The sequence below is a fragment of the Lytechinus variegatus genome, chromosome 1, assembly GCF_018143015.1.
Source record: "Lytechinus variegatus isolate NC3 chromosome 1, Lvar_3.0, whole genome shotgun sequence".
Classification (NCBI taxonomy): Eukaryota; Metazoa; Echinodermata; class Echinoidea; order Temnopleuroida; family Toxopneustidae; genus Lytechinus; species Lytechinus variegatus.
Genome location: NC_054740.1, coordinates 86,860,956 through 86,887,660, shown reverse-complemented (window position 1 = coordinate 86,887,660; position 26,705 = coordinate 86,860,956). Strand labels below are relative to the sequence as shown.

Genomic DNA, 26,705 nt, shown 5'->3' with positions numbered 1-26,705 from the left:
ACCAATAGTACAGGTTAAGCTTAGCCCGCTTTCTTTTTACACAGCATTTTTGCAGTGGGCTAACCCCACCTTTAGTGCAGGATTATTTGGCACTGCAAAAAAGCAGGGTTATCCCAGCAATTGCGGTCTTAAGAGTGAGATCGCTAGTGTAAAACGAAAGTGAGCTAAGCGCTCCCATTCACACCCCACAACAGAGCCGGCCCTGTTGTCCAATCAAAGGTAAGCATAATGAATATTCATGAACGGCGAACATGGCGATGAGAAAAAGTGCGCGCCATAAGTCGGCGAGTTGGAATTCGTGTTTTAATACTTTCCTCATAGACGCTCGTAAATATTCATGAGCTACCACTAGTCCGGGGTTAGCGAGTTTCATGCGTGAAAAGCAAGCATTCCTTATCCGGGATTAGCAATAACAATTTGGCATGTGTGAAAGGAATAAAAATAGTACGGGTTAGCGATAGTCCGGGGCTAAGAAAATCCTGTGTAAAAAGGGTATTACAGAACCAGGCCAATAATACATTGACTTCAGTGGGGCTAAATATGTATTCGTGGGGCTAAATATGTATTCTTGGGGCCCCATGGACAGAGTGTCAACAAATTTGGGTTGTGGGGGGTTTCCATCATTCTCTTCCAAAATATGGTATAAAAAGCACTGAAATGCAAAAAGTGAAAATTGATGACATCATACATGTACTTCAGTACTCTATAGTTTTATGAAACAGTCCCCATCTCCTAATGTTTTTGGTGGTGTCAATGGCCCTTAATCTGTAGTCTGGTTTAACTTAGTAAAACAATGTCATTATCTTTCCCCAAAAAGTGATGTATGAAATGAGTACTAATGAGCTGACAAACTGATCTTTTACTGTTGAGAGATACATGTATCCATCACAATTGGCTGTCCATGGTTAAAGCCCAACTTTAGACCAGAGCTTAAATGAAACCCCAATTTCAGATCAAGTATGGGACAATAGATTTGTGTGCTGAGGGAGGAAATGGAATAGGGGCTTTCAAATAAATAATACAACTCAAATATTTGCTGTTCAATACCTTTATTACCCATGTGAAATGCAGCTTAAATTCTACATTTCCCACACATACAGTATTCAAATCTACAGCATAAATCTTTCCCCATTACATAGATCTACACCCCTTACCTTGACACTGCACTAGATACCATCTAACATTCTTCTGTAGTTTCCATGGAAACAGTGGAACGTGTACAAAAATCAATATAAATATATATTTGTGTAACATATACTTCTAATATACATAAAGATAATTTGTTCTTATATCCATGAAAATAAAGTCATGATGCAGTCACCCACACAAAGTTACCACAAACAAAGACTCTAAATGATGAGAAAGTAAACTTTTTTTACAGATGGACTTGGTAAAATGGAATACTCCCCAAGGAGTGGAGATTGTGTATACATAGTGAAAGTGAGCTTGAATGCGACAAGCTAGTTCATAGACATAATATGAACATGTGCAGATACATGGAAAAGGTAATTTCAAGTTGTAATCTAAAATCCAGATGGATAACCTAACATAGCAGCACTTGATTCATGCAAGCTTTACGCCGAGCATAAATTATGAAAGGTGGGCAAGTTTAAAAATAATAATCTCTTGGTGCCCATAGCTGAAATAGGCATGTATAAATTGGATACTATCACCAGCCTGTCCTTATAAGCCCGTTGCAGAAAGTTGTAGTCAAATGCAACTTGGTTTTGAGCCAATCATATACACTTATTTATGATTTGTGATTATTTGAGTTGCGTCTAAAATAAATTCTTTCTGCAATGGGACATTCTTTTATATGAAGGTGGAGGCATTTCAATTTTCAAAAGGGAATTACATGTAAAAGCTATTCATCAGACACCTATGTGACTTTATTACAGACTACTCTGTTAAGGTGCAAAAATAGACAACTCTGTGTTTTGAAATATCCATGAATTGATAAACTGATGTATGTTTTGATTCATCCAGGAAGAAATACAAATTACGAATACCGGTAGAGATAAATTTGATTCTCTGGACTTACTGGTTTGAAGACAATAGCATTGATTGTGCATCACCACCAAGTGGCAACAACAATTTCTCACCAGTTCAGATGAGCTGAAGAAGTGTCCTGGATCAGACATGAAACCGTTCTCCGTTTCAAACCAGTATAAAGTCCAGATGATCAGATTTATTTCTATTTGCAAATTGTATCCATGGATTGAAGATTATTTTTGACCAGAATTAACTATGTACTGGTCTATTAATGGGATAAAAAATCTTAAGGATGTAAATTGTAATACATGTATGTTATATCATGAATTATATATTTTTTTCTAAAAGTGTCAGATGCATGCTATGTATAGAAAAAGTTCAATCATCAAATATATTGCGAGAATGAGCAATTGCTACTTTCGGTTAACAGAAAAACATACAACACATCAGATAACTTGAAGTTAAACTATTTCAAAGGAAAATGCCAGTTTTGGTAACGATATCAAAATGAGTTCGTACAGAATCCAATGAAATGACCACAAAGTGTCTGTCTATATAAATAAAGAATATGTGCCAAAGGATTCTGGAAGAAATTGTGTAATTGCTGAGAAATTAGCAAATAAGCACAGGATTCTGATCAAGCATCGGGCATGACGTTCAAAGCAATAACACACAGTCCCAAGTGCGCTTATCTGTGTTGGTGATCTTCAGTGTGAATATTTTTCAGCGTAGATTTCAAGATTTCACAAAGTTCAGTTTATGTGACTGTACCAGATCTAGACTGATCCTCGGTGATATACTGACAATTAAGCCTTGTTTTACAGACTTTTTCATGAAATCAGTGTTTACTGCAAGTACTGGAATTTCTCTTTAACTCGCTTTCATTACAAATTATTGCTGCTGTCATAGTCGTAACAGGTCCCAATTAAAAATTGTACTGTAATGGTAACTGCCTTGCAAAAAGTAACTACCATGTTAACAATATTCAATAGCCAATCAAATCAAGAAGTCCACAGAAGTCAACATTAGATGGCAAACTTACAATAATAGTAAAATTTGTATTAAAGGATCCTTCATCTGACGATGCATGTGCATAATTCTTGATCACAGGATACATTAAAGTAATCATACAGTAGTGAATATAGCATTAGTGGCAAAATGGTACTTCAGATTCAAATGATATATAGAGATACATGTATGTGGAAATAAAATCTTTGTTTCCATAAATGGTATTCACAATATAATATGACTTTAAACTTTCAAATAGAGAAGGCGAACAATAGAGTTTATGGGATGTTCATTAATTATTATGAATAAACAGAAGTTTCATATCATCATATGTAAAATCAAACAATATTTTAAATAATATACATTTACCAATATAATGAAATATTGTGTAATAAATTAAGGGTAAATAAAAAGTGCCTGCACTCAAATCTAGTTTAATAATAGTACTCATACTAAAACGCCAAATGACTAAACAAGTTTAAACTGTCATCACTGAAACATGTACAAAATTTCCTTAAGAAAGATTGGAGGGGGGGGGGGACGAAATTGATAAGGGGATGAAAGAAGTCATATCATGGATTCTCAGCCTGTCATGTGTTAAGTGTCAAAAGGAGAAATTGTTGAAATTCATTTCTAGGTGAGATTGACCAGTTGTACAGAAAATCACCTTGGAACTTTGGACATCCCAATTATGATGCTGTTGGCATTACAGTATGGTGCTGCACTTTGTATGTGCAGTATCTGACAATAGACCAAAAATGAAGAGGAATTATATGCTATTTTCACTGGTGGGCAGGTAACTGATGAGGGCGCATGCAATGCACAAAGTATGTCAACAATATTTGGGTGGGCAAGTTTAGAGTGCAAACTAGCATAATAATAATTATATGTAAATAAAGGGGCTTTAACCCTAAATAGACTGGGCTATTTCTACACCTAAGAAGACTGGGGAGGGGGCTGATTCAGCCCCCCCTTATGATCTCGGCCGTAGATTGCGTGATGGCGACGAAAACTGGCACGCTCATTAACCATGGCATTATCTACAAAACTACAATATCAAATTCTGCAAAAAATCTCATTGCTCATTAATTATGCCAATTTATGCGTAAAATCATAAGTTTGCTCTAATTAATAAAATAATGCCCTTAAAATACTAATTTTTGTTTTACATACTCTAGATAGGCATCTTATCAAATTTATTTTCCAAAAATTTCAACATCAGATTTATTTTCTTATTCTATTTTCTAAATTTCTGATGTATTTCTTTTTTTTTCGACTTTTTGTTTTTTATTGTTTTTTTCAATGGAAATTGTCGGGGACTTTATTTTGGCCATGAACAAGGTAAAATTAATTGATTTTTGCAATAAAAGGCAAAATAATGGTACATTTTATGAATTTTGGCTGAAAACACTATGTGTATTGGATTTGTACACAAATTCATGTTTTTGATTAATTTTGGGTCTGCATGCACTTACGAAATGATGCGTTATATTGGTCTCAAAAGTTGCGCGAGACTTGAAAGTAAAAAGTTGTCGAGCGATGCGGTTCGAGCGGCGGATTTATCATGAAAAATGTCGAGGGGGGGGGGGGGCTGAATCAGCCCCCCATTCTTTTTAGGGTTATTAGGAGGTACTGTAATAATAATTTGTGAACACATTTTTTCAGCATTACTCCTATGTGTTTAAGATCGCATGCTCGATCTGAAATGAAACTCATAAGTCAGAAAAAATTGGAACCAGTGGGATTTGAACCTGTCATCTACGGCTTGCCGGGCAGCGACTCAACCACCAGGCTATTCGGGTTCACGGCTAAGTCGCAATGAACTGGAAAACAAATACCCTCGATCATCTTCTGTCTGGGTCAGTAAATCGTTTTCATAGACCTTGAATTCTGAAAAGTATTTAATATTTCTCTAATAAAACTTTTCACAGAAATATAATTAAAACTCTAGTCCTAACTTTGTATTTAATTTCAAGTGACTGCATCAGATAACTTCCTCCAAAAGTTCAGTCTCTATCTTCATCGCAAACTTGATGAATCGACCGCCGAACAGAACGTCAAGTACTTGGGATCGATTATTAGCTTGGTCGGAGGACTACCAAACTTATTTACAGAGGATGAGTCTTTCAACAAGTAATTATAATTTGTGCATTTCAAAAGACATGAATTTCAAGCCCAGTGTACATTATGTGATCTGATACAACATGATTCTTACTAAATCACATTTTGCCTTAAACCCGAAAGTTCTAACAAGTAAAATCATTATAATTGAAGGTTAGAATAATGTTAGGAATTACAAAATCACCTGTTCATCCATTATATGTAAGACATCATGTACAAATCTTCAACATCTATTACCCCCTCCCTCACCGAAGAGTACTGAAATCATATTCTCTGTCTTCAAAATTGATAGATTACACTTATAATTTCCAGCCCAGCTGTGACTTTTTACCAGAGATTTTTTTTGCATCAGTATTCTTTTTTTCTTCGTGCATGAATTTGGTGTCTGCCAAGAAATCAATGCTTTTTAATATTATATATGAAATGAAAATATATACATCTAGACATTTTGTACTAGTTTACTTAATATCAAATCAGAATGTAGCATTTTCCAATAAATCATTCACACTATGGCATAAATACATGATAAACTCTACATAAAATACAAACAATGCTAGATCGATAGTGTCTATGTGAAACATAGTACCTACATGTATATCACAGGTAATGTCAAGCGAAACATGCAAAGTGATATGAAACTTAATTTAAATGATACTTCTTTCAATCAATTTCCTTGTAATGTCTGGTAACACCAAGTACATGTACCAAGCCACAGATATGTAATGAAATACTATACGAAATTGCATTTAAGCAGTCTACATTCATGATTTTAACCAATCTTTGTGGCTGTTCTAATGAAATATGGATCCATGCATATCTCCTACACAGTCAATGATTTATACCCTACTCAGAGCTTGAATAGTGCAACACAATTTTGAAAATAAAACTATCCTGGGGCCTGATGCATGTAATAAAAACATTTTTTTTGCACAATTTTTTTTTAGTAAAAGTTTTATCATGGACCTACTAGAGATGGACATTCAACGCGACTCATTTCTTTGATTGAACAAGATCTGCCGCCTAGTGTTATATGCATCTTAATGAGAACATACAGGTGATTTGTCAATAGCGAATACCAAGGCGTAATCTGATTATTTACAAAGGCACAGCTTTCCTGGTTTTGGTTTTGTTGGATGATGCCCTGTATTAGAAAATGCTTTTCAATCAACATGCTTTAGGTTTGAAGCAGAAAAATTAAGAAGCAAACCATTTTGTGAATAAAATATGTTATTATTCAATTCGCATGCACATAATGACTTAAAAAACATTAAGAGATACTGCTCTCTACACGATAAGAGCCATTATCTCTTGAATATTAGGAGGAAAATTGGAAAAATGGGATTATACATGATAGACAATCAAAATATTGCCTCTATCTTAAAATATGCATACACGTACATTTTCCCAAATAAAACACACGGAACTAAGATTGCCAATGGTAAAACAGAAATGCACATCAATCTTCCAGGATTCATAAGTGATATCTTCTGCGCATACAGATTGTGCAATATCAAGGTCTAATCACCAACTGCCTTTTTTAACTTGTGGCCTCATTGACAGCGGAACATGGTAGGATGAAAGTAGAAAAAATGAAGAGAATGTTATTCAGAGCATATGCTAGTGAATTCGAAAACTTTTCAATAAGTGTCCATCTCTAGTAGGTCCATGGTTTTATGCAACAAGCCCCTGGCAGCATAACAAAGCATACATGAAGAGGTCTGCATGTAACAAAAGCTCCTCTCTCTGTACTATTAAAATGTATGATAATTGTTCATAATATAGAGTTCCTCTAAAGAATGTCAATCAATATCTACTTCTATTTCACCCTGAGACGGAATCGCTGCACCATACAACCTGTCTCTCTGCCTTCAGATAGACTGTGCAGGTTAGAAAGATTGAAAGATAACAATAATTGCTTTGGAAATCAGCGTATATAGTGTATATGTACATGTATATATAAATCTTATTGGAAGCAATGGGATGATTAACAACATAAACAAATACATGACTTTGAGAGTCTGTTCACACTGCTGCCTACAGCACAGAAATGCCATCACACACCTTTTCACACCAGTGTTAAAAAAATGCATTGCTGTAAAACAGCCATGGCAGAGGACCTACATGTATTCACACTGTTATTAGATTTTCATGGTCCAAATGGCAACAGACTCCAAACAAACACGTTAAGCATCAGCAACCTTAACAGGGAGCCAATGACACTCACTTTGCAACACTTTATAAATTGAAAAAAAAAAAATGATTGTACGTAGAAAGACTGTTCACACATGAACAGATTTGACCTGTCTTTATCCTACACCTACATAGTATCAAAACTTTCAGAGTCAAGTGACAACAAATGAGACCAGCCACTGCAAAACAAACAATAAGTCACCGGCGAGGGCTCTCTAGAAATGGCACAAAAGAAGAAAAAGTAAATGAACTAATCTGAAAATGTTATTCTCTTTTGTCATACTTTCAAAATTTCCAGTTGTAAAAATTGAATATAACACAAGATAACAAGACTTTCGTTGACACAAGTTCTTATGAGAACTGCTTGGAAGTTGCACTGTGAGCACATCTCATGCTTGAGTGAACCCCAAACTTCAAATTTTAATAAAAATCTGAAAATTTATTTTGGCAACTTATTATTGGTGTTGGGGTCGCTGGTCACATACTACTAGATATAAACCTACAAAATGCATTCTTCAGGTCAGTCTGGTGGATCTACGTTTGGGAGTTTTGAGTCACAAGGCCGCTGGATAACAGTTTTTTCCCACAGACATGGTACACATGCCTGGGATTAAGGCCATGCAGAAGCCGACAGAAATGTGACCATGTATTGAACCAGAAGGGTCCATCCCTTGTTCTATCTGAATGGTATTTTTAAAAAAAATTTTGGTGGACAAAGATTATTTAAACAATATCCATGGAGTTAGTTGAAGTAATGCTAGTGTTTTGCACAGTTTTTACTAGATTTCTGTCATGTTGACCTACATCAATACTTATATTGTGATATTAAACATTATTTAAAATCATGATAAACAAGATTGAATCTCTTCTAAAAGATACATTCATGAGTTGACATTTTTCCATTTCAATCTCAGTGTTATCCTTTGGAATGACAGCGTTGATAGGAAGTCTTCACATAACTCTCCAGTACAGTCCAACAAGAATTCAAATCTGTGTGTTGTACAGAAAAAAAAATATTGTCGTTCATTTAATCATTTTCTTAAATCCCAAACTAATAAAAGGTACTTCATCATAGTGTCGTCTCATAACTTGTGCTATTCCGGCTGCCTGCCCCACTACTGTTGCTATTAGAATTCTGTCCTCCATTTACTCCAGAGTATCTCACCCGTAAACCATCCATAAGTCCAGTCTTCTCTGTTGGAGATACCTCCCCACTTATCAGGTTGTCCTCCGATCCATGCAAATTTTCCTTCGACAGTGACCTACTGTAAGGTGTGAACTTGGACGATGGTGAAGTCCTTGCAGAATGTGTGTCACTGTGTGATGAACTCTCCATGCTCTTGCCATTTGTCGTAAGAGTCAAGTTTGAGATGTTCTTGAGTTCCAGAGCCTCAAGGCTTCTACTGGTCCTTTGTTTGATCAACGGATGAGACTCGTCGGGCTCGGTGCCGTTTTCACGAAAGTCCTTGTTTCCATGGCTACGTGGTGACCGCTGATCGTCTGTCACATGATCAGAATTTGTTTTCCGGACTACGATTTTCTCTGCACTTCTTGGAAGTCTCCTGTCACCCTTCTCCACTCCTTCAATCATGACTGTAATGGTTGTGGTAGTTGGTGTATCAGCTGAAGAAGATATACAAAAGAACAATTATAATCCAACAATTTCCAAATAAGTTTTCAAGAGGCATAAACAAAGATCATCCCTATTAAAAAAAAAAAAAAAATTGAGGGGGGGGGGTTGACAACAATGGGAGCACAAAAATTGCTGGAAATCAAGATTTATTGCAAAATTATGACTAGCAGTCATAGACTGAATTCAACCTGTATGCACAGTGCCAGTAAAATAAATGTAACCAAAAATCTAGAATACGAACTAAACATATTACATCTACATTGAACAGATAATATGATTTTAGACATGGCACAAGACATTTCAGCTTGTCTCATCCTCAGCAAAATGTTATTCAAATTCATTTGGAGAGATTTGTCTTCCAATGTAGGAATTTGTTCCCCTTTATATTTAATGAAGATCAATTACACTGTGATATCAATAATAGGTAGTTATATTAAAAGCTATATATCAACTCACTTGGAGCAATGTTTATCCAATAAGTGAACAGCTTCTTGGTGTAACTGAAAGAAATGGCCCTCGTATTGGATATTCCTAGCATAATTGACCACCTAACGACCAGAATCACATAACCATAGAACATTATAATTGACCATAGCTGAGTAGTACCCACTACCATTATAGAGTCATGAGTCAGCATACCTTTATTTCTCCTATTTTTGAAGGATGCATTTGTGATAGCCGCTCTCTTAACCACAGGGGATGCTGGAGTGACTGCAATGTTGATACCGACGGGTCCATCGCTAGGACGACCCGAGGGATTAGTCTCCAGGGAGTTCTTGATGGCGTTGGTAACCAGAAGGACCTCTGGATAGAGCTCGTAGCTTGCCCTGAAGTGGATGTCTTCAAGAGCTTGAGTGGCTGCTGTAGCATGCCCATTGAACCTGACATAAAATGGGAAACAACAAAAAGCTCTCAAATCTATTCATTTGTCTACTTTTGACCGAGAAATATCACCTGCAACAATAAGTTACAAGAGCCCTCTGCCCCTTGTATTTTTTCATTGTATTTCCCAAGGAAGTTAACATTTAAAAAAGAAAAGAGAATTTTCATAATACCTTGTAATCTCCATATTTCATTTTGTACACAGAAAAATTTACGAGCCATTTTTAACATTACACATAATTTAACACTGACATCATGATGGGAATAATTTTGCTTAACAAATTCATTTGTGGTCACATGAGAAAAGATCTCATGAAAGTTCTGTCTGCAGCCTTTTAAAAATGTACAGCTAATAGCGATGAGATACCAGGAAAATGATTCCATCATGAGCGCTCAGTGAATGTTACAAAAAAAGTTACAAGAAAAAATAAAAGAATTTTCAGAATATGACCCCTGATTAATTCTTCCTGGCGGAGGACTTCAGGGGAAATGACTACAAGGTAAAATCATTTGGCACATAGTATTATATGATATATGCAATCACTTGGGTAGTTCATTTTGGTAGATTCTGTTCAAAATCATTTTGTGATCGTTACAACATCAAAGTCATGTTCATCTGCAATAAGAAGGAGAAAAGTCTTACATTGCAAAATAGACCCCCGTCATCATCTCTAGGAGGATATTGGGTGTCAGGGGTATCCTGGGATGGTTGTGAAGGTTAAGATGAAGGTCAGTGCTCTTTGACCTTTGACCTGATGATGATGATGAGGTGGAGGAAGGTGGATGACCTGGAATGCTGTTACTAAATCCAGTCAGGGCAAGTCTGCAGATCAAGAAAATAGAAAAGTATTAAAAGTGTCAATGTTCATCAAGTAATTCAGATACAAGCTATACAGAAATTTAATTAACCTGCTCATCATACTGGACAAGAGGAATGTACTATAAGTATACATGCATGTATTATAAAAAATACAGGCAAAGCAGTTAACCCCCCAGTTAGGTTACCATACACTTCATTTTGAATCGATTCATACATGTAGCTGTTATCATGATTGTAACACAATGTATTTTTCATTTACAATGAGCTTGCATTAAAACAAGTCTTGGCTAAAACATACGTGTAGGCTATATATCCATAACAAACTTGTAACATAGGTATGGTCTCCAAACTTTTTAAATCTGAAAATTGAGTTTAATCTTCTTTTATTTACCTTCATTGATTCTCACAGTTGTTATAATACAATTTTATAAACTGCAAACCAATAAAAATCTCTTCAGATTTGATCTCATTTAAAGTATAAAAGATACTTGTCAATCATGACCAAACTGGCTGGTGTCTGACAGAATTTGTAACTCAATACTTCAATAATCAGACCTTTCTACATGTAATACTGTCACCAAGACATGTATAAGTACATTTCTCCCCTTCGTATTTCTTTTCCATCAAAACAGTGGGTTTGCCCTTTAAGTGAAGCCAATGGTCTGAAAACCAGGATAATTACCTTGAATAGACTGCACACATGGACTGAAGTGAGAGTGAAGAGAGGAAGCCTATATCAGCATTATACTGGGCCAGTACATGACATATGATACTACCCCTGGGGAATACAAGAAAGGTTATAAGATTTATTCAGGTATAAGGTTGTGCTTCATTGTGAAACCAGCTGACAAAGAGGGCAAATTGCCATTTGGTCTATACCTACTTTGTCCACTTTGTCTCATCCCACATGATTTATTACTATTTTGTTTAAAACCAATATGTCTACTATTCCATTTGGTCTAATTTCCATTTACACTAAAATGCCTATTTCGTCTATTAAATATCACTTAGTAGCATACGCAAGTATGAACTGTTTATGAACCAAATTTTCATGTAATTAAAGTGTCATTAGACCACCTGGGCATTAGACTAAATGAGAGTGAGGGCATGTGCATGGTATAGGACCAAGTGATAGTTAGACCAAATGGCAATTGGACAAAATTGGGCAAAAAAAGCAAGATAAACATGAGAACTTATCTTCAGCACAAGGTACAAGGTGCTTCCATCTAACTCCTTCATGGCACGAATATTTAGTTAATAATCAGTATTCCTTTCTGCATATAATACATGCACAGGAAATTGTAAAATGCTCACATTGTTCCGGGAGTACTTGCTTGTTTATCACAAAACCAATAATTCATGAGGAAATAGGAAAAGGTCATTGAAAATAAAACAAGGCAAATGGAATAAATAAAACGTAAATATAACAAATTATGAGCAGACTTAAATCAGCAGGTATTCCTAACGTTTTGAAGGAAACATTTTCTTTCTGACCATGGTTAGACACTAATATAACAACAGAAACAACAAATATTTTGAAAATCTAAATGAGACTCTCTATTGTGACTGTACAGGGTATTAAGATTCCCTTTTTTGTTACAGTAATAATTTCTTCAATAAAAAGTCTTCACATTATAAAACCCAACTACAGCCAGTATACCATTGCCTTTTGACATCATTACAATGGAAGTTACCATTATGGGAAAGTTACCATAATTACATGTAGACCTAACCATAACAGTAGCTTTTCTGCAGCAGGGCCCGGACATGGTATTATCCACGAAATAGCAATGGCTAAAGTAGATGAGGATTCTACTGTACCTGTTCTGACCGTTGACAGTACTGATCTGTGGAAGAGGTCCTCTGGTGAGCACGGTATGATCGTTCTGATGACTGAGAAGAATGTTATCAGACAGTGACAATGGACTCATCGGCTACAGGGAGATTCAACAAGAATGACCAAACCATTAATATATATTCTAGATGTACATGTATATCGGAGGTTAGTTTACAAGCAGAGTCTCATATTTGACACTTCAATCAATAACAGGGCTAGAGTGAAGACTAGACTCCATAGGCTCTGTCCTTGTCAAATAACAGCAAGCCATTATACCTCATGAATCTAGTCTCACCACTTCAGACTTTGCATTATGCAGTATGCGAATTGCAAACAACAAGGCCTGCATTCTGAAGTCAGATTTAACTTAGACCTAACTCTGTGCTAAAATAACAGTAAGGGAAGCCAAAAATGTCATTTTTTTTATTAAGTTGCATGTTTCTTATGTTTACTGCACTCTTTCCTGATTCATCGATGGTGAAGACAATCATCTATTTATACTTCCTAGATAATTATGAATGATTTGAGAGTCAAATGAGCTGAAATATAATATCTCTACTGTTAGTAATTTATGTAACAATTGGCTGTCCATACTGAAATGACAACTTTAAACCAAGGGTTTACCGTAAGTAACGGTGTATTAACTGCACCCCCAACTTTGGACTAAAAAGAAAAAAAAAAAAAAATCTTCTCACATTTACATGCATATTTGAGGTATGAAGAAACAAAATCTAAGTTTTTAAGATTTCAAAGTATCCAAAGAGATTACCGGTATGCAGAAATATGCTGTTCTTGATCAATTCATCTACAAATGTTAGAAAGAAAGAACGGTCCCGACAATATTGGCAACTTACACACTCGCTCACCTCACAGTCACAGTGTAAACACACAGCTAGCACTGCCATTACATTGCAAACTACGATACAGTACAAGTCATGCCAGTACATCTTATCAAATTATGATCTGTGCCTTTCCCAGCGTAGGAGGAAGAAACATTCATATTTCTTGCATCACAATCTCACAATCACTTTCAGAAATTTGATGTCTTAGCATGAATTTTGGATACGGGATTATAGGAAGGTTCAAGAAACAAAGAAATTGACATTTTTTCCAGTTGTTTTTTACGGCTTCGTGCCGTCTCTCTCGTGCGTGGTTTACATGGTATATGAAAAGCAAACAATAACAGGAAGGAAAAAACCAAGCTGGCGCGGCGAATAGCGCCAGCTTAAGTCGGACTACAACCACATTACAACGCAATCTCTAAGCTCACTCAACTCTCGCTCAGCGGTGACAAAATATTACCGAGTATGCTTGGCGTCTCTTTCAAATTAGCCAGGGAACTTCACTACTTTGAATCGAGAATAAAGTCAAAATTAATGTCATGAAGGTGGGTGCGTTTGTTATGGACAACATTTAATTAATATTGCAATAATCGCTTCCCATTACCCGCGGCTCATACCCCTCTAAACGACATTGCCTGGGCGGCTATGCCCGGCCACTCGATGTGTTGTGAACTGGCAGACATCGTACATGTACAGGAGGGGTAATGGCGGGCTGGCTCAGACCCGTCACCGTGTATAAACCGCACCCCGACTTTTGCTTCTATCCCGCCGAGAAAAAGGTGCGGGTAATACACAGTTACTTACGGTAATTTAAACCTGACTTCAGAATACGGGCCCAAGGGTCTGTGCAGGAAGACTAATCGAAGGAAGCATTTTGAAATTTTCTGAAGATGGAAAACAGTAAATGGATACCATTGCATAGTGTTGAAGGACTACCTTTCATTCTCCCTTGTTCAAAGACGTGCCACTGCTGTACTGCACATTTCGATCAAAGAAGTTAAGGTCGATTTGAAGTGTGCCCATGCATGCCCGGACCAGTAACAGGCCAAATATAATGATGCCTTGGAATCACAATTAGGATTTACATTGCATTAATATTGGACCAAACCTGAGCTCACACAGTCATGTATTTAAGGTGTAGAACAAATTGCCCATTCAAAAAAAAACCCTGAATATGAAATGTCAAATTTTGTACTCCAAAATATGTATATTTGATTAATTTGGAAGTTGTTCAAATATAATACTGCACTGTCACACACATGTTCATTTTTTTCTAGGATTATTATACCCTTCAGGTGAGTGTTTCATGAAAGGTCATGCAGTGGTAGCTTTTCTTGATAATGTGGTAGATTATCATTACAACACAGAAAACCATAGGAAATATTATTAGCATCCTGCCTCTCTACATAAATACCACTACTGCTTGTCCCAAACCTTTTTTAAATTAAAAACAAAAAATATCTTGTAAGCCATAAAAATACATATAGCCTTTTAGCTCCACTTATTTCAATGCAGTATCAACCTCAATAGAATCTACATGACTTAAACATTGATGCCCAAATGATCTTATTTTATGTTTTCTTTTTATTAGCACATACATTGTACATGTACATGCATATGCATTGTTTATTTTTGTGTTAACATTAAAAATCATGATTCATGTATATTTACAATATACACCACCTTTACAGGGTCCTCAGTTACAGCATTTTTTATGATTCTATGCTGATCCATAGAAAAAAAATGGAAAGTTTGATAGTTTGAAAATGAAATAAGGTTTACAAAACTAATACTAAATGAACTACATGAACTTTATTCCATTTTCGAACTAAAGAACCTTTTGAATAACAAATCTAAAAAAAAAAAAACTTCTTTCCTCTCCCTTCTCAAACTCTTTGGCCACACTAGGGTAAACATAACCTTTGGAATATACCTCATGGAATATTGATGGCCTTGCCAATGTTGGAATGGTGAATGTCTCTGCTCTGGGAGTTCCATCAGCTTCTACAACCTCCTGTACATTGGGGAATAATGAGGAGAGAAAGGGTAATGAATTTACCACTCTAATATCATCCATCTGTAAAGCTATGCAATATTACTTTAATATGCAGGTGTGAACTTGAAGACACTGAAAAAGATAGTCTGAATTATTGTTGGAAGAAGGGGAGAAGGAGGGGAGGAGGGGGCAAGTGGGATGGCAAGGGGGAGGTGGAGGAGGGGGAGGGAGGGGTGTAAAAAGGAGGAAGAGGAGAAAAAGGAAGGTAAGACAATGATCGAGGAGAACAGGAATAATACACAACAGAAAGAAAATCATAATGAATTGACGAAAGATGCAGGAAAGGAAAGAAAAATGAACGATAGAGGGGAAGGGATGAGGGGAGTAAGATTACAGAGTAGAGAGGAAGAATTAAAGGTCAAGTCCACCTCAGAAAAATGTTGATTTGAATCAATAGAGAAAAATCAGACAAGCACAATGCTGAAAATTTCATCAAAATCGGATGTAAAATAAGAAAGTTATGACATTTCAAAGTTTCGCTTATTTTCAACAAAATATTTATATGAACGAGCCAGTTACATCCAAATGAGAAAGTCGATGATGTCACTCACTCACTATTTCTTTTGTTTTTTATTGTTTGAATTATACAATATTTCAATTTTTACGAATTTGACGATTAGGACCTCCTTGCCTGAAGCACAAAATGTTAAAATAATGGAATTCCACGTGTTCTGAGAGGAATGAAACTTCATTTCACATGACAATGACGAGAAAATCGAAATATTTCATATTTCATATAATAAAATACAAAAGAAATAGTGAGTGAGTGATGTCATCGACTCTCTCATGTGGATGTAACTGGCTCGTTCATATAACTATTTTGTTGAAAATAAGCGAAACTTTAAAATGCCATAACTTTCTTATTTTACATCCGATTTTGATGAAATTTTCAGTGTTATGCTTGTTGAATTTTTCTCTTTTTATTTAAATCAAGTTTCTGTTGGGGTGGACTTGTCCTTTAAGAAGTAACAATGAAGTGATTCTATTTTTAATACATTTTTTTTACACAATTCATCACTCTATAACCCTTTCTATACATCAGTCAATGCAAAATGGTAAGCCACAAGAAATAAGCAACATACTGTACATGTATGATATTAAAATGAAATGCACTGACATTGCCCCTGTAGTATTCACAGTGATTGAAGGTTTTGATAAGCAAGCAGTTGAAGGGAATTAATCAGTATTGATCACACCATGAACCAAGAGTCTATTTTGAGGGTGTCTGGAGATTAGCTGGTCTCGTGAGCTCAGGACAGTGAGATGTATGGTACAAACCATGTAGACCTTGTTCTCATTACACTTTCTAAAACTAGTTTACTGGAAACTGGTTGAGGAAACCAATTTGGAAGATCGTTTTGTTAGCGTTCCCATTTGCTCACCCGAAAGAGGTTTTCAAAATCACTTCATGTAAAGCAATCTTGTTGCTATGGGAACGCTCTCGCTGTGGTGACACGTTTCGAAACCGCATAGTAAGCATTATACACACAGTGTGTAGTGTACAGTTGCGCTCTCAAAATGTGCGAAGATTGCTTCCTGAAGATCCCTTGTGTCCTAACTTACGCTAAAACCAGTTTAACGAGGCAAAGCGATCTTGGAAACTACATCGCGAGGGTTTTTTTAATGGTCAAGTCCACCTCAGAAAAATGTTGATTTGAATCAATAGAGAAAAATCAGACAAGCACAATGCTGAAAATTTCATCAAAATCGGATGTAAAATAAGAAAGTTATGACATTTCAAAGTTTCGCTTATTTTCAACAAAATAGTTATATGAACGAGCCAGTTACATTCAAATGAGAGAGTTGATGATGTCGCTCACTCACTATTTCTTTTGTTTTTTATTGTTTGAATTATACAATATTTCAATTTTTACGAATTTGACGATTAGGACCTCCTCGCCTGAAGCACAAAATGTTAAAATAATGGAATTCCACGTGTTCAGGGAGGAATGAAACTTAATTTCACAAGACAATGACGAGAAAATAAAAATATTTCATATTTCATATAATAAAATACAAAAGAAATAGTGAGTGAGTGATGTCATCAACTCTTTCATTTGGATGTAATTGGCTCGTTCATATAACTATTTTGTTGAAAATAAGCGAAACTTTAAAATGCCATAACTTTCTTATTTTACATCCGATTTTGATGAAATTTTCAGTGTTATGCTTGTTGAATTTTTCTCTTTTTATTAAAATCAATTTTTTGTTGGGGTGGACTTGTCCTTTAACCGGGTTGGAAGATTGCTTCTAAGATCACTTCGGCCATTCTCATTACAAGTTAAACTAGTTTCCAGTAAACTAGTTTTAGGAAGGTAGTGAGAACGGTGTCTAAGCTTTTTCACATGACATCAGCAATGATGAATTATAATTATAATGAATAAATGAACATACAGTATGAGAGAAGAGAAAAGTCAAACTACAAGTAAACATAATTTGCCTGGAAACAATGTTAAACATGTATAGATGGTGTGAGCCAGACAAACTACTTAAAGGCACTATTATTAATATTTGGTAAATGTTAAAGGTAGAAGAATGCAGTTGCAGTAAATTATTTTATGAGAAAAACTTTAAAATCAAGGATAATTGTCACCCTATTATCATAGATCTAGATCTGGTACTCTTTCTGAAATCATAAAATCTTTTTAGCTGAAAACTGACAACACTTATGATCACTAACACAGTAAAGCATTTGTGAGACAGCATATTAATAATGCTTGGAAAAATGCTTGACATTTGCTGAAATTCTTTGTTTGTTTTACTCATTTCTTTATAGCAATTACAAAATTTCTTCAAAAGCCATATGGCACACATGCTAACTATTGGTGGTCATTTTATTGGATTCTGTTAGAGCCCATTTTGAGATCGTCACCACAACTTGCAAATTGCTTTATGCCTGAATTCATTGTCAGATAAAAAAAGGTAACAAAACGGATGTGTGAAATATGTAATGAAGAATGTTATATTCATTTCTAGGTGTGACTGTAACATGAACTTGGTTAAATGGTTATCATATGGCCTTAAGCAATGACTCTCCATCTTCACTGTTTGAAAGATGTGTTAAAGAAATCAGCTGGATAATCATTTCACCAGTGAAACCTAAATATATGCCTGTACAGTTCTAACACATGTACATGCAAAAATACGCCCCCAAATTTATATCCGCCATACTTGTACATGTACATCTAAACACACTGAAAAGGGTGAGTATTCAATGGTAATCAACTATATCACAAACAAAAGAATGGTAATTATATCACTGTTCTGGCTGGATAAATGTGAGAGGAAAACAGTGATAATTATCTTTGTTTTCCTTTTGTGCAGCTGCTTCAACATTAATGCTAGAGACCTTGTACATGTAGAGTACTGGCTGTTTTCCAGTCTCTCTAGTAAACATGTTATATTTCAATTTAACCCATTTTCAGTGGGAACTGAACGGCCACTGGAGAAGGCCTTTGCAAATTATATAAATCAGTAGTTGATGTGTTAATGCTATGAATATGTAATTTTGTAGTCTATGAAATACTAAAGTAACTTAAATCTGCATAACTCAACCTTTTACATGTATTCATTATTAAGTAATCTCTCAATTTGATACAATATTCTGGACTATGTTGTGCTGTTTCTAACATGTAGGCATCTACATGTATTGTAGCTACCCCTATCAACTCTTGACTGGTCTAGTTGAAAGATTCATGTAGTCCCCAAAATTTGACTTTGAGTTTAATTTACATGACACCTAGATAGATCCTTGTCATTTGATTGGTTGTTTGACTTTCATCATTCAGCCCATTTACAATGGACGTCATGCACCGTGCAATTTTTGATCCATTCATCGTGCAATTTTAGATCCATACGATTTTGTCCATTGCAGCACGCACAAACCACTCGTGTCTGCAGCACTCATGTTGTATGTACGCGACAATCAAAAGATCGAGCTCGCACCCCATGAGCATATTAAACATCGTATTAATTTTCATATGAAAAAATATATTTTAGGTGTCGTATAAACCAAATGATTTTTGTTTCATTTGTGCAATGAACAAACTTAATTCAGTGAAATATGAAATGAATGATCCATTTAACTCAGCTACGCCTCGTTGAATGGATCATTTCATCTTTCACCTCATTAAGTATTCTGTCCATTGCACTCATAAACATACTGGACATCCAAACTATATATCCTTTTGGAAGAATATATATATTTTTTTAAACTTGACATTCTCTTCATCACTCTCTTTAAATACACAGTACATGACCAGAATGTAGCTCTTAAAATGTATCACATTATGATTACCTAAGCAGTATCAAAAAACACTTTAAGAGATCAAAATAAATTATAAAACTGCCTGACTACTTTTACACATCAACCTCATGGGGATTCCAAGAGAAAATGTATTTTAGGAAGTACTGTAGGAAGACAATTTCTGACAGATTTTGGTAATTCACAGCTCTATACAGTAAAATTGGCAGTCTTTGAATAATTGTTTTTGTCTCTGTCACTGCATCATTAATATTTCATGTGACATGCATGGAATAACATGCAATATGTAAGATGGAATTGAATATTATCCTTAATGGTCGCTCTGAGATATCAGTCAGCTGTTACATTAAGATTAAACAGCGCAGTATCCCATTACTGCACAACATGGTTCCGGCACCTAACACTCCACTTGCTCGGTCTGATAAACCCACACAAGTAGGGAGATGAAAATGCTCTCAGGCATTCTCATGTTAATGGTTCATAACATGTAAATTGAACATTATGCATTTTAGTGTCTAGGGAAGGAATTATGTTGCAATTTAAAGGTCACAGTGTGACTGATCACAAACAATCTTCTTCAAACAAAATTATAGATCAAATTCAAAGTAATGTAAAAGAGAACATTACAAATGAATGAAAGAGACAACCATAATGAGGAATATCATGAACAGATAGTCTCAATAAACAGACCTGATAAATACAATTGAGGGGAAGACATTTTAAGTATTAAGGCATAATTTTATGCGAGAATGTTGTACTACCCAAAAAGAGAAAAGAAAACACAATTGAAAAGAGAAAGGAAATGAATACAAATAAATACTCAGAAGTGATTATGAAAATAACATAGTTAGGAAACAGATTTATTTTGGTTATTTTGGCAGTTTGGCAGCTATTTTTTGTAATATTCTTACCAGGTTGTATATACCAAGAAGCAAACTCTCTATTCTTCCAATTGTCTGCAGAGATAAAATAAAAGAATACATGTTGAAGTCATTATAATGATAAGATTTGTTATAATGAAGTGATTAGTATTCAGTATCATAGCACATAAAACACATTTCTTATTTGACTTTACTATTGTTTAAACCTCTATCATTCCCTTGCATGCTTAACAAAAGGGATTTCCCTTTTTGAAATATATCTGTTGTAGTTGAGAAGCTACATGTAATTCTAAAGTCAATATATTCTCTACATTGTCTGTTTGTGCTTACACCATGGGAAACAACAAATATCAAATATCATTTTATCTCAATACTGCAAATCTGCAAATTTGAAAATATTCTGGAACATGTTTTAGATCATGACAGTGTAAGCAATTTTACCAAAGTTCAGACTATGACTGAGAAAAAAGCTTTTGATAAGATATTATTTTCATGTACATGTAGCTGATGAAAGTAAATCAATTGTGTGAACATGTAAAGAAGAAGACTTCCCATTTCTCTCTTTCTCATTACGGAATAAATATTGGCTTTCAGATTACAATTGTGTTTGAGATCAAACTTCAATCATTGTCTTTTGGTATCAATATCATAGACTACTTTCTTTTTCCTAATCTTGTATGAAAAATACAAAATATGCACCATGAGGTTTTATTTCAATGTAAATTGTCTGTCTACTTCTGGGCTATTCCACGGTTACTCACGTTACATTTGGAGACACCTTGACTCATACTTGGAGCTGTAACTTAATTATTATTGATAGAAACTAAACATCTCCTTATCACAACAAAGTACACAGCCTGACTATCCTTTGTATTAAAACAAAACTTGGGGAATTTTATTATGCTCCTGGCAAATCTTTGGAATGTGTCGGTTACTCACGTTACAAGATTTGGACATGCATAAAATGAAAAGTCGACATAAGTGAAAAGTCTCCTCATACAAGGCTTTTATAAAAGTTGATTATATTTATTTCAAAGAAGTATAGGAGACAAACTTTGTATATAATTAAAAAAATAAAGAACACATGGTTTTTACTTGAGAAGCAGATAATATGGTTACTCATGTTACGGTTACTCGCGTTACATTTTGTCCACATATGGTTAACAACACACATGTCATTAAAAATTCAATAATGTGTGTATAATTCATTGCTAGGAACATCAAAAACATATTTTATACCAAAAATTGAAACAATTGGAGCTTATTAGGGAGTAGGAGGGAAAAGTATGATTTCGCTTACTGATTATGCATAAATTAGCATAATCGCTTAATACCAATTTGCATGAAATAAATTACTGTATAGTATTGTAGATTATGTCCAAGACAACCTGCACGCAAATTTTTGGCGTGATCGTGCAGCCAATGGCCGAGATCTCAAGGGGGGCCTGGGAGCCCCCCCCCCTCTCCCCCACCCCCCGGGCCATATCAACTCCCAAAATACCCCGGCCTAGATAGGGTTACAGGTAAGGGCATTCAATGTGTTGTTCAAACACTCTTTAAAGTTTGGTTAATCAAAACCAAGTCTTACTAATGCACTCTCGCATTGTGAATACTTCTACTAATATTCAATTTTTTTGTGTGATTGTATGACCACTGATATTTTGATGAACAAAGAGTCGCATCAAAGAGATGTAACCTGATTTTGCGTTTAATTAATAAAAAATAACCCCACAACTCACCATGAGACTTAAAACTTGACATTCCACAGAAAATGTTACCGAACTGAATAATTTTTACTGGTTACTCACATTACATGATGGTTACTCACGTTACAAAGTTACTCACGTTACAGTTTTTCTTCATCAATTTTATTTAAAAATTGTACTTTTTAATGATTTTGATCGTCATCACTGTGTCAAAGATTGTTTGAAGGAAGAGAATTTAAAATCCCACCAATTAACTGTGAAGAATTTTTCTCTCAGAAAACAAAGTCAGTTTTTTTCGGTTACTCACGTTACATCACCTGAGCAGGTTGCAATATTTATTTTTGAATGAGTACTACAAGTTTACTTGAAAAGCGGTTGTGTATTTTAAGTAATTTGACTCTTCTAAACTTCAGAAATATATAAAGTGGTATGTTGTTGCAACAACAAAATGGTAGTAAGGCATATTTCATTTTTCACTATTTTTCTTGTATTTTGGTACACAATGGAAGACACAACTTTTGACCATTTTTTTTCAAAGTATACATATGAAAATAAACTTTTTATTTCTTGTTCCTGAAACTATCATGTATGAAGGACTTAAAGTATTAAAAAATTCAAGAAAATATTGAATTTGAATTTTTAAGCTCATGTCCACCAACCTGTGGAATTGCCCTTCTTCTATCCTTTTATGGATGCCAGTCAGTTTGACTCACTGAGTCTAAAAAGAAGGCAGAATATTTTAAATCCTGGACCCATATGTGCTGTAAATTATAAGCCTGAAAATGCTTGCAATGGGAAGTTTTTAGGGCCTGAATTCAGGCAAAAGTCAGTAACTTGGTATCTTTGATTGTTGAAGGAAGCATTTCACATAAGGTGCTCGCATACCTACCTCTTAAAAAATACCAGGTGGGTGTTTCATAAAGCTGTTCATAAAGTTACAATCAACTTTACGCACGACTGGAACATGTTCTTAGGTCATATATCAATTACACAGGTATATCATAAAGCAGAAGAAGGGATCACCAGTCTTCCTGCTTCCTGAACATTAGAGCGAAAGCAAGGTATTAATATTCTGTGGTGAAGAGCGTTGTGACCCAGTGGATTAGTCATTTGACTTTTAAAAACAGAGGGTCGTGGGTTCGAATCCCAGCTACATGTATGTCGTAATTTCCTTCAGCAGAATATTTATCCACATAGTGTAGTGCTGCATTCAACCCAGATGAGGTGAATGGGTACCTGGCAGGATTAATTCCTTGAATATGAGCGCTGAAAGGCAGCTTAAGCTAAAGCCGGGGTAATCATAATAACATCGCGCCTTGGAATGGAATATTTCTAGATAGATAACCCTATATAAATGTCTATTATTATTATAATATCTCTAAAAGTTAGATGAAATAATTGGCAACTTAGACTTTAGTAGGTTATTTTAAAAAGTTACAAGAAATTGTGCAGGGATGTTTTCCTACTCCTAGGCTGCATGATAAGACATATTATAAAATGTGCATTTTCATTTCAAGAAATGAAAATATCTTGTCCAATGCTCATGTGGAAATTTATCTGGTTAAGGTAGAATTGAATGCAAGAAAAAAGAACTTTTGGGTATTTTGAGTATTGAGTAAGTACTCATTATTATTTACAAGTACATGTACTTGTATTATTCCTAACCAGACAGGTGTGAATGCATTTACACATGCTTATGTTGCAACATGGTTGAAACCCGGGGGGCCACTTACATTGGCGAGTGGATACCATGCGCGACCAAAAAAACACGTAAAAAGGATGTCTTTTTCACGATAGGGCACGTTACGTACGTAACGTGATAAGGGTGTCTAAAACACGAAAATAATGAAAAAAGGGTATCTATTTCGCTAGGACAATTACGTGTTTAGGGTCGAATTTGCGGGGATGATAAAACAAAATTAAAATGTTTTAAAAAGGATGTCCTTTTTGCCTCAAAACTTCGTGTTTAGAGTCCGATTTGCGCGAGGTGTAGAAGGTGGGGTCGTATACTAAACCAAATAAGGTTAAGCCGACGACCGAAGGACCCGTAACAATAAAACATTCCTGTACTTGTTTAGGGGTTCATTTCGTGGAATATTTGCCAAGAGTATCGTTTTGTTTCCAATACTTGTTAAGGGTAGGGTTTCACACGCCAATACTTGTTAAGGGGTGCATTTTCAGTATATGGAAATTACGTGTTTAGGGTGCTTTTCGAGACCCCATGGTCGCGCATGGTATCCACTCGTGAATGGAAGTGGCCCCCCCGGGGTTGAAAGCACGGTACCGGTACGCAGCCAAGTGTACAAGGTATCCAAGTTGCTGTAATACAAAATCAATGTTCTGAAATAACCATGACCCATATACATGTAAGGTCAAATCTAGGTAAAGGGATTTATCAAGTGGAAATGAATAGTATACACATTGTACATGTATATTGGCAGCAGTTTCATCTCTATGATCACCCAGACTTGTGTCTGTACTGGTATAAATGTCTATGTCCTTGGGAGTACTGTACATGTACATACAGAAATATGATTCAATTAATGTACATGTACATGTATGCCTACTGTTCATACAGTTTGTGTTTGAATGCAGATCTGCATTTCCTGAAAAAATTGTTTTCCTTTTTTCAAACATTTGTCATTCATATCTCACATTATTTTACGATCATTATAAATGTTGACATACATGTAAATCACTGTTTTTTTTCTTTATTCTGGAGGCCTACATCCATTCCAGAGTTATATGGGTATTCCACTTCAATTTCTTTGAAATGCCAAGAATAAACAATTTATAACCCCATTAAATAAAACATACAAGCATGAAACAGAATTTTACAATCACAGAGGTGAAAGTAAAGAACCAAAGGGGTAAAGCCACCATCTGCATGTAAATATGGAAATTTATCTTTCCATAATTCTCTCTTGGGGAATACAGATGTGAATAATATGCATATTCTTAATCCTGCTTGTTATCCATTATCATGTGATACACAGGTTTTGGAGTTCCAGTACTTGCTATTAAAATACACACCATTTTTTCTGTCAGAAGGTAAATTTACAAAACTTGAGTACATGTAATCTTTGAGTGCATACACTTGACATTGTCTAATCTGTTCTTTGATGTGTCATTGATTGTAATCAGAATTTAAAACAATACAATTTCATTCAAAACATTCTTTAACATTATTCAAAGAAAATAATAGAGGGTGTTGTAACACTTATTGCAAACTATTCTTTTGTGGAGAATTAATTTTCTCTGGTCTGAACTGGATCAAAGTGCCAAGCATCATCTGACAATAAAATAGGCCAATAATGCATCTTTCCATCTCATCAATACATGTTGTGGCTATGTAAAATGACCACAGAGCTTTCGTTGCAAATCCCCAAACCTCATAAGAACTTTGACAAGATCTGTCCATGAAATATTCAACAACGAATACACTGCAGGACTAATCCTCATCAAATTGAAACAAAATCTTCTCTTTTCTTTCCTTAGATCAGACTTGGAAAAAACCTGTTAATGAACAGGTGGTATGGAATAATATTCATATATTCTTCTGAATCAATCTTCCGGCAGCCTGCAGCTCATCGAAAATTGTCGCATGAACAGCTCAGAATAATTTCTGGGAGGTTTTGCACAGTATTTTTAAGGTTGTTTGAGTGTTGCAATTTATTTCAAAACTTGTTGCATGAACAGCTCAGAATAATTTCTGGGAGGTTTTGAACAGTATTTTTAGGGTTGTTTGAGTGCTGCAATTTATTGGCTTCCTGATGGCTGCAAAGATGTATTAAAAAAAAAAAGCATTATAATCATAACTTGAAGGAGTGTGTGGGGGGATATAACAATTTTTGTGTATGTTCCTTTCACTAAGTTTCTGAGGAAAACAAATACAGATTCACAGTTTCTGCAATTATCATTTCCAACAGGCTTCTGTTTGTAATAGACAATACTAAAGTGGTTCAATTCAAAGAGGAGATTTTTAAAGGTTTTTCCAGTGACTGTTTTGAATAGATGAATACGATACAAAAAAGTATCAAGTAGATGATAAAAATAAATGTTGAATTGGTCATCAAAATATATTTGAATATGTGATATATCTAACCTTGGCAACAGGTTTTACTGTTACTGAGAAATACTGTATAGCAGCTTTGATATATTACATACATGTACATAGGAGTGGGTGGAGAAGGATGATATAGGTTTTTACAGTCAGTATCCCTTAGAAGCAAGATGAATAGAACTGTTCTTTTTTTCTCAGGAAATATATATAAAAATAAAACAATCAATCATAATTACCACCACAACAAAGAGAGTCTCTCATCTTCAACCATACTAGTTACACTGTATCTAGCTTGTCTCTTTGGATATCTTCATTTCATTTATTTCATGACTAATGAGCTGAATTAAATTACAACTTGCTTTACTGAATCTCAATTTTCTTCCCTCATTATTGGCTATTTCACACCTACC

General features: G+C 35.1%; 1 protein-coding gene across 1 annotated transcript in view; it reads right to left on the bottom strand.

Annotated features, from left to right (window-relative positions):
* Positions 1-4,871: 4,871 nt before the first annotated feature.
* LOC121426499 (hyccin-like) overlaps positions 4,872-26,705 on the bottom strand; it is a 39,156-nt gene continuing 17,322 nt past the window's right edge. The window contains exons 5-11 of the mRNA XM_041622832.1: positions 20,557-20,601; positions 15,259-15,339; positions 12,468-12,580; positions 11,329-11,424; positions 10,470-10,649; positions 9,584-9,825; positions 4,872-8,934 (exon numbers count right to left, since the gene is read on the bottom strand). Coding sequence (XP_041478766.1) covers positions 8,381-8,934; positions 9,584-9,825; positions 10,470-10,649; positions 11,329-11,424; positions 12,468-12,580; positions 15,259-15,339; positions 20,557-20,601 — 1,311 coding nt within the window. The 3' untranslated portion in view covers positions 4,872-8,380. The remainder of the gene's footprint in view (positions 8,935-9,583; positions 9,826-10,469; positions 10,650-11,328; positions 11,425-12,467; positions 12,581-15,258; positions 15,340-20,556; positions 20,602-26,705) is intronic.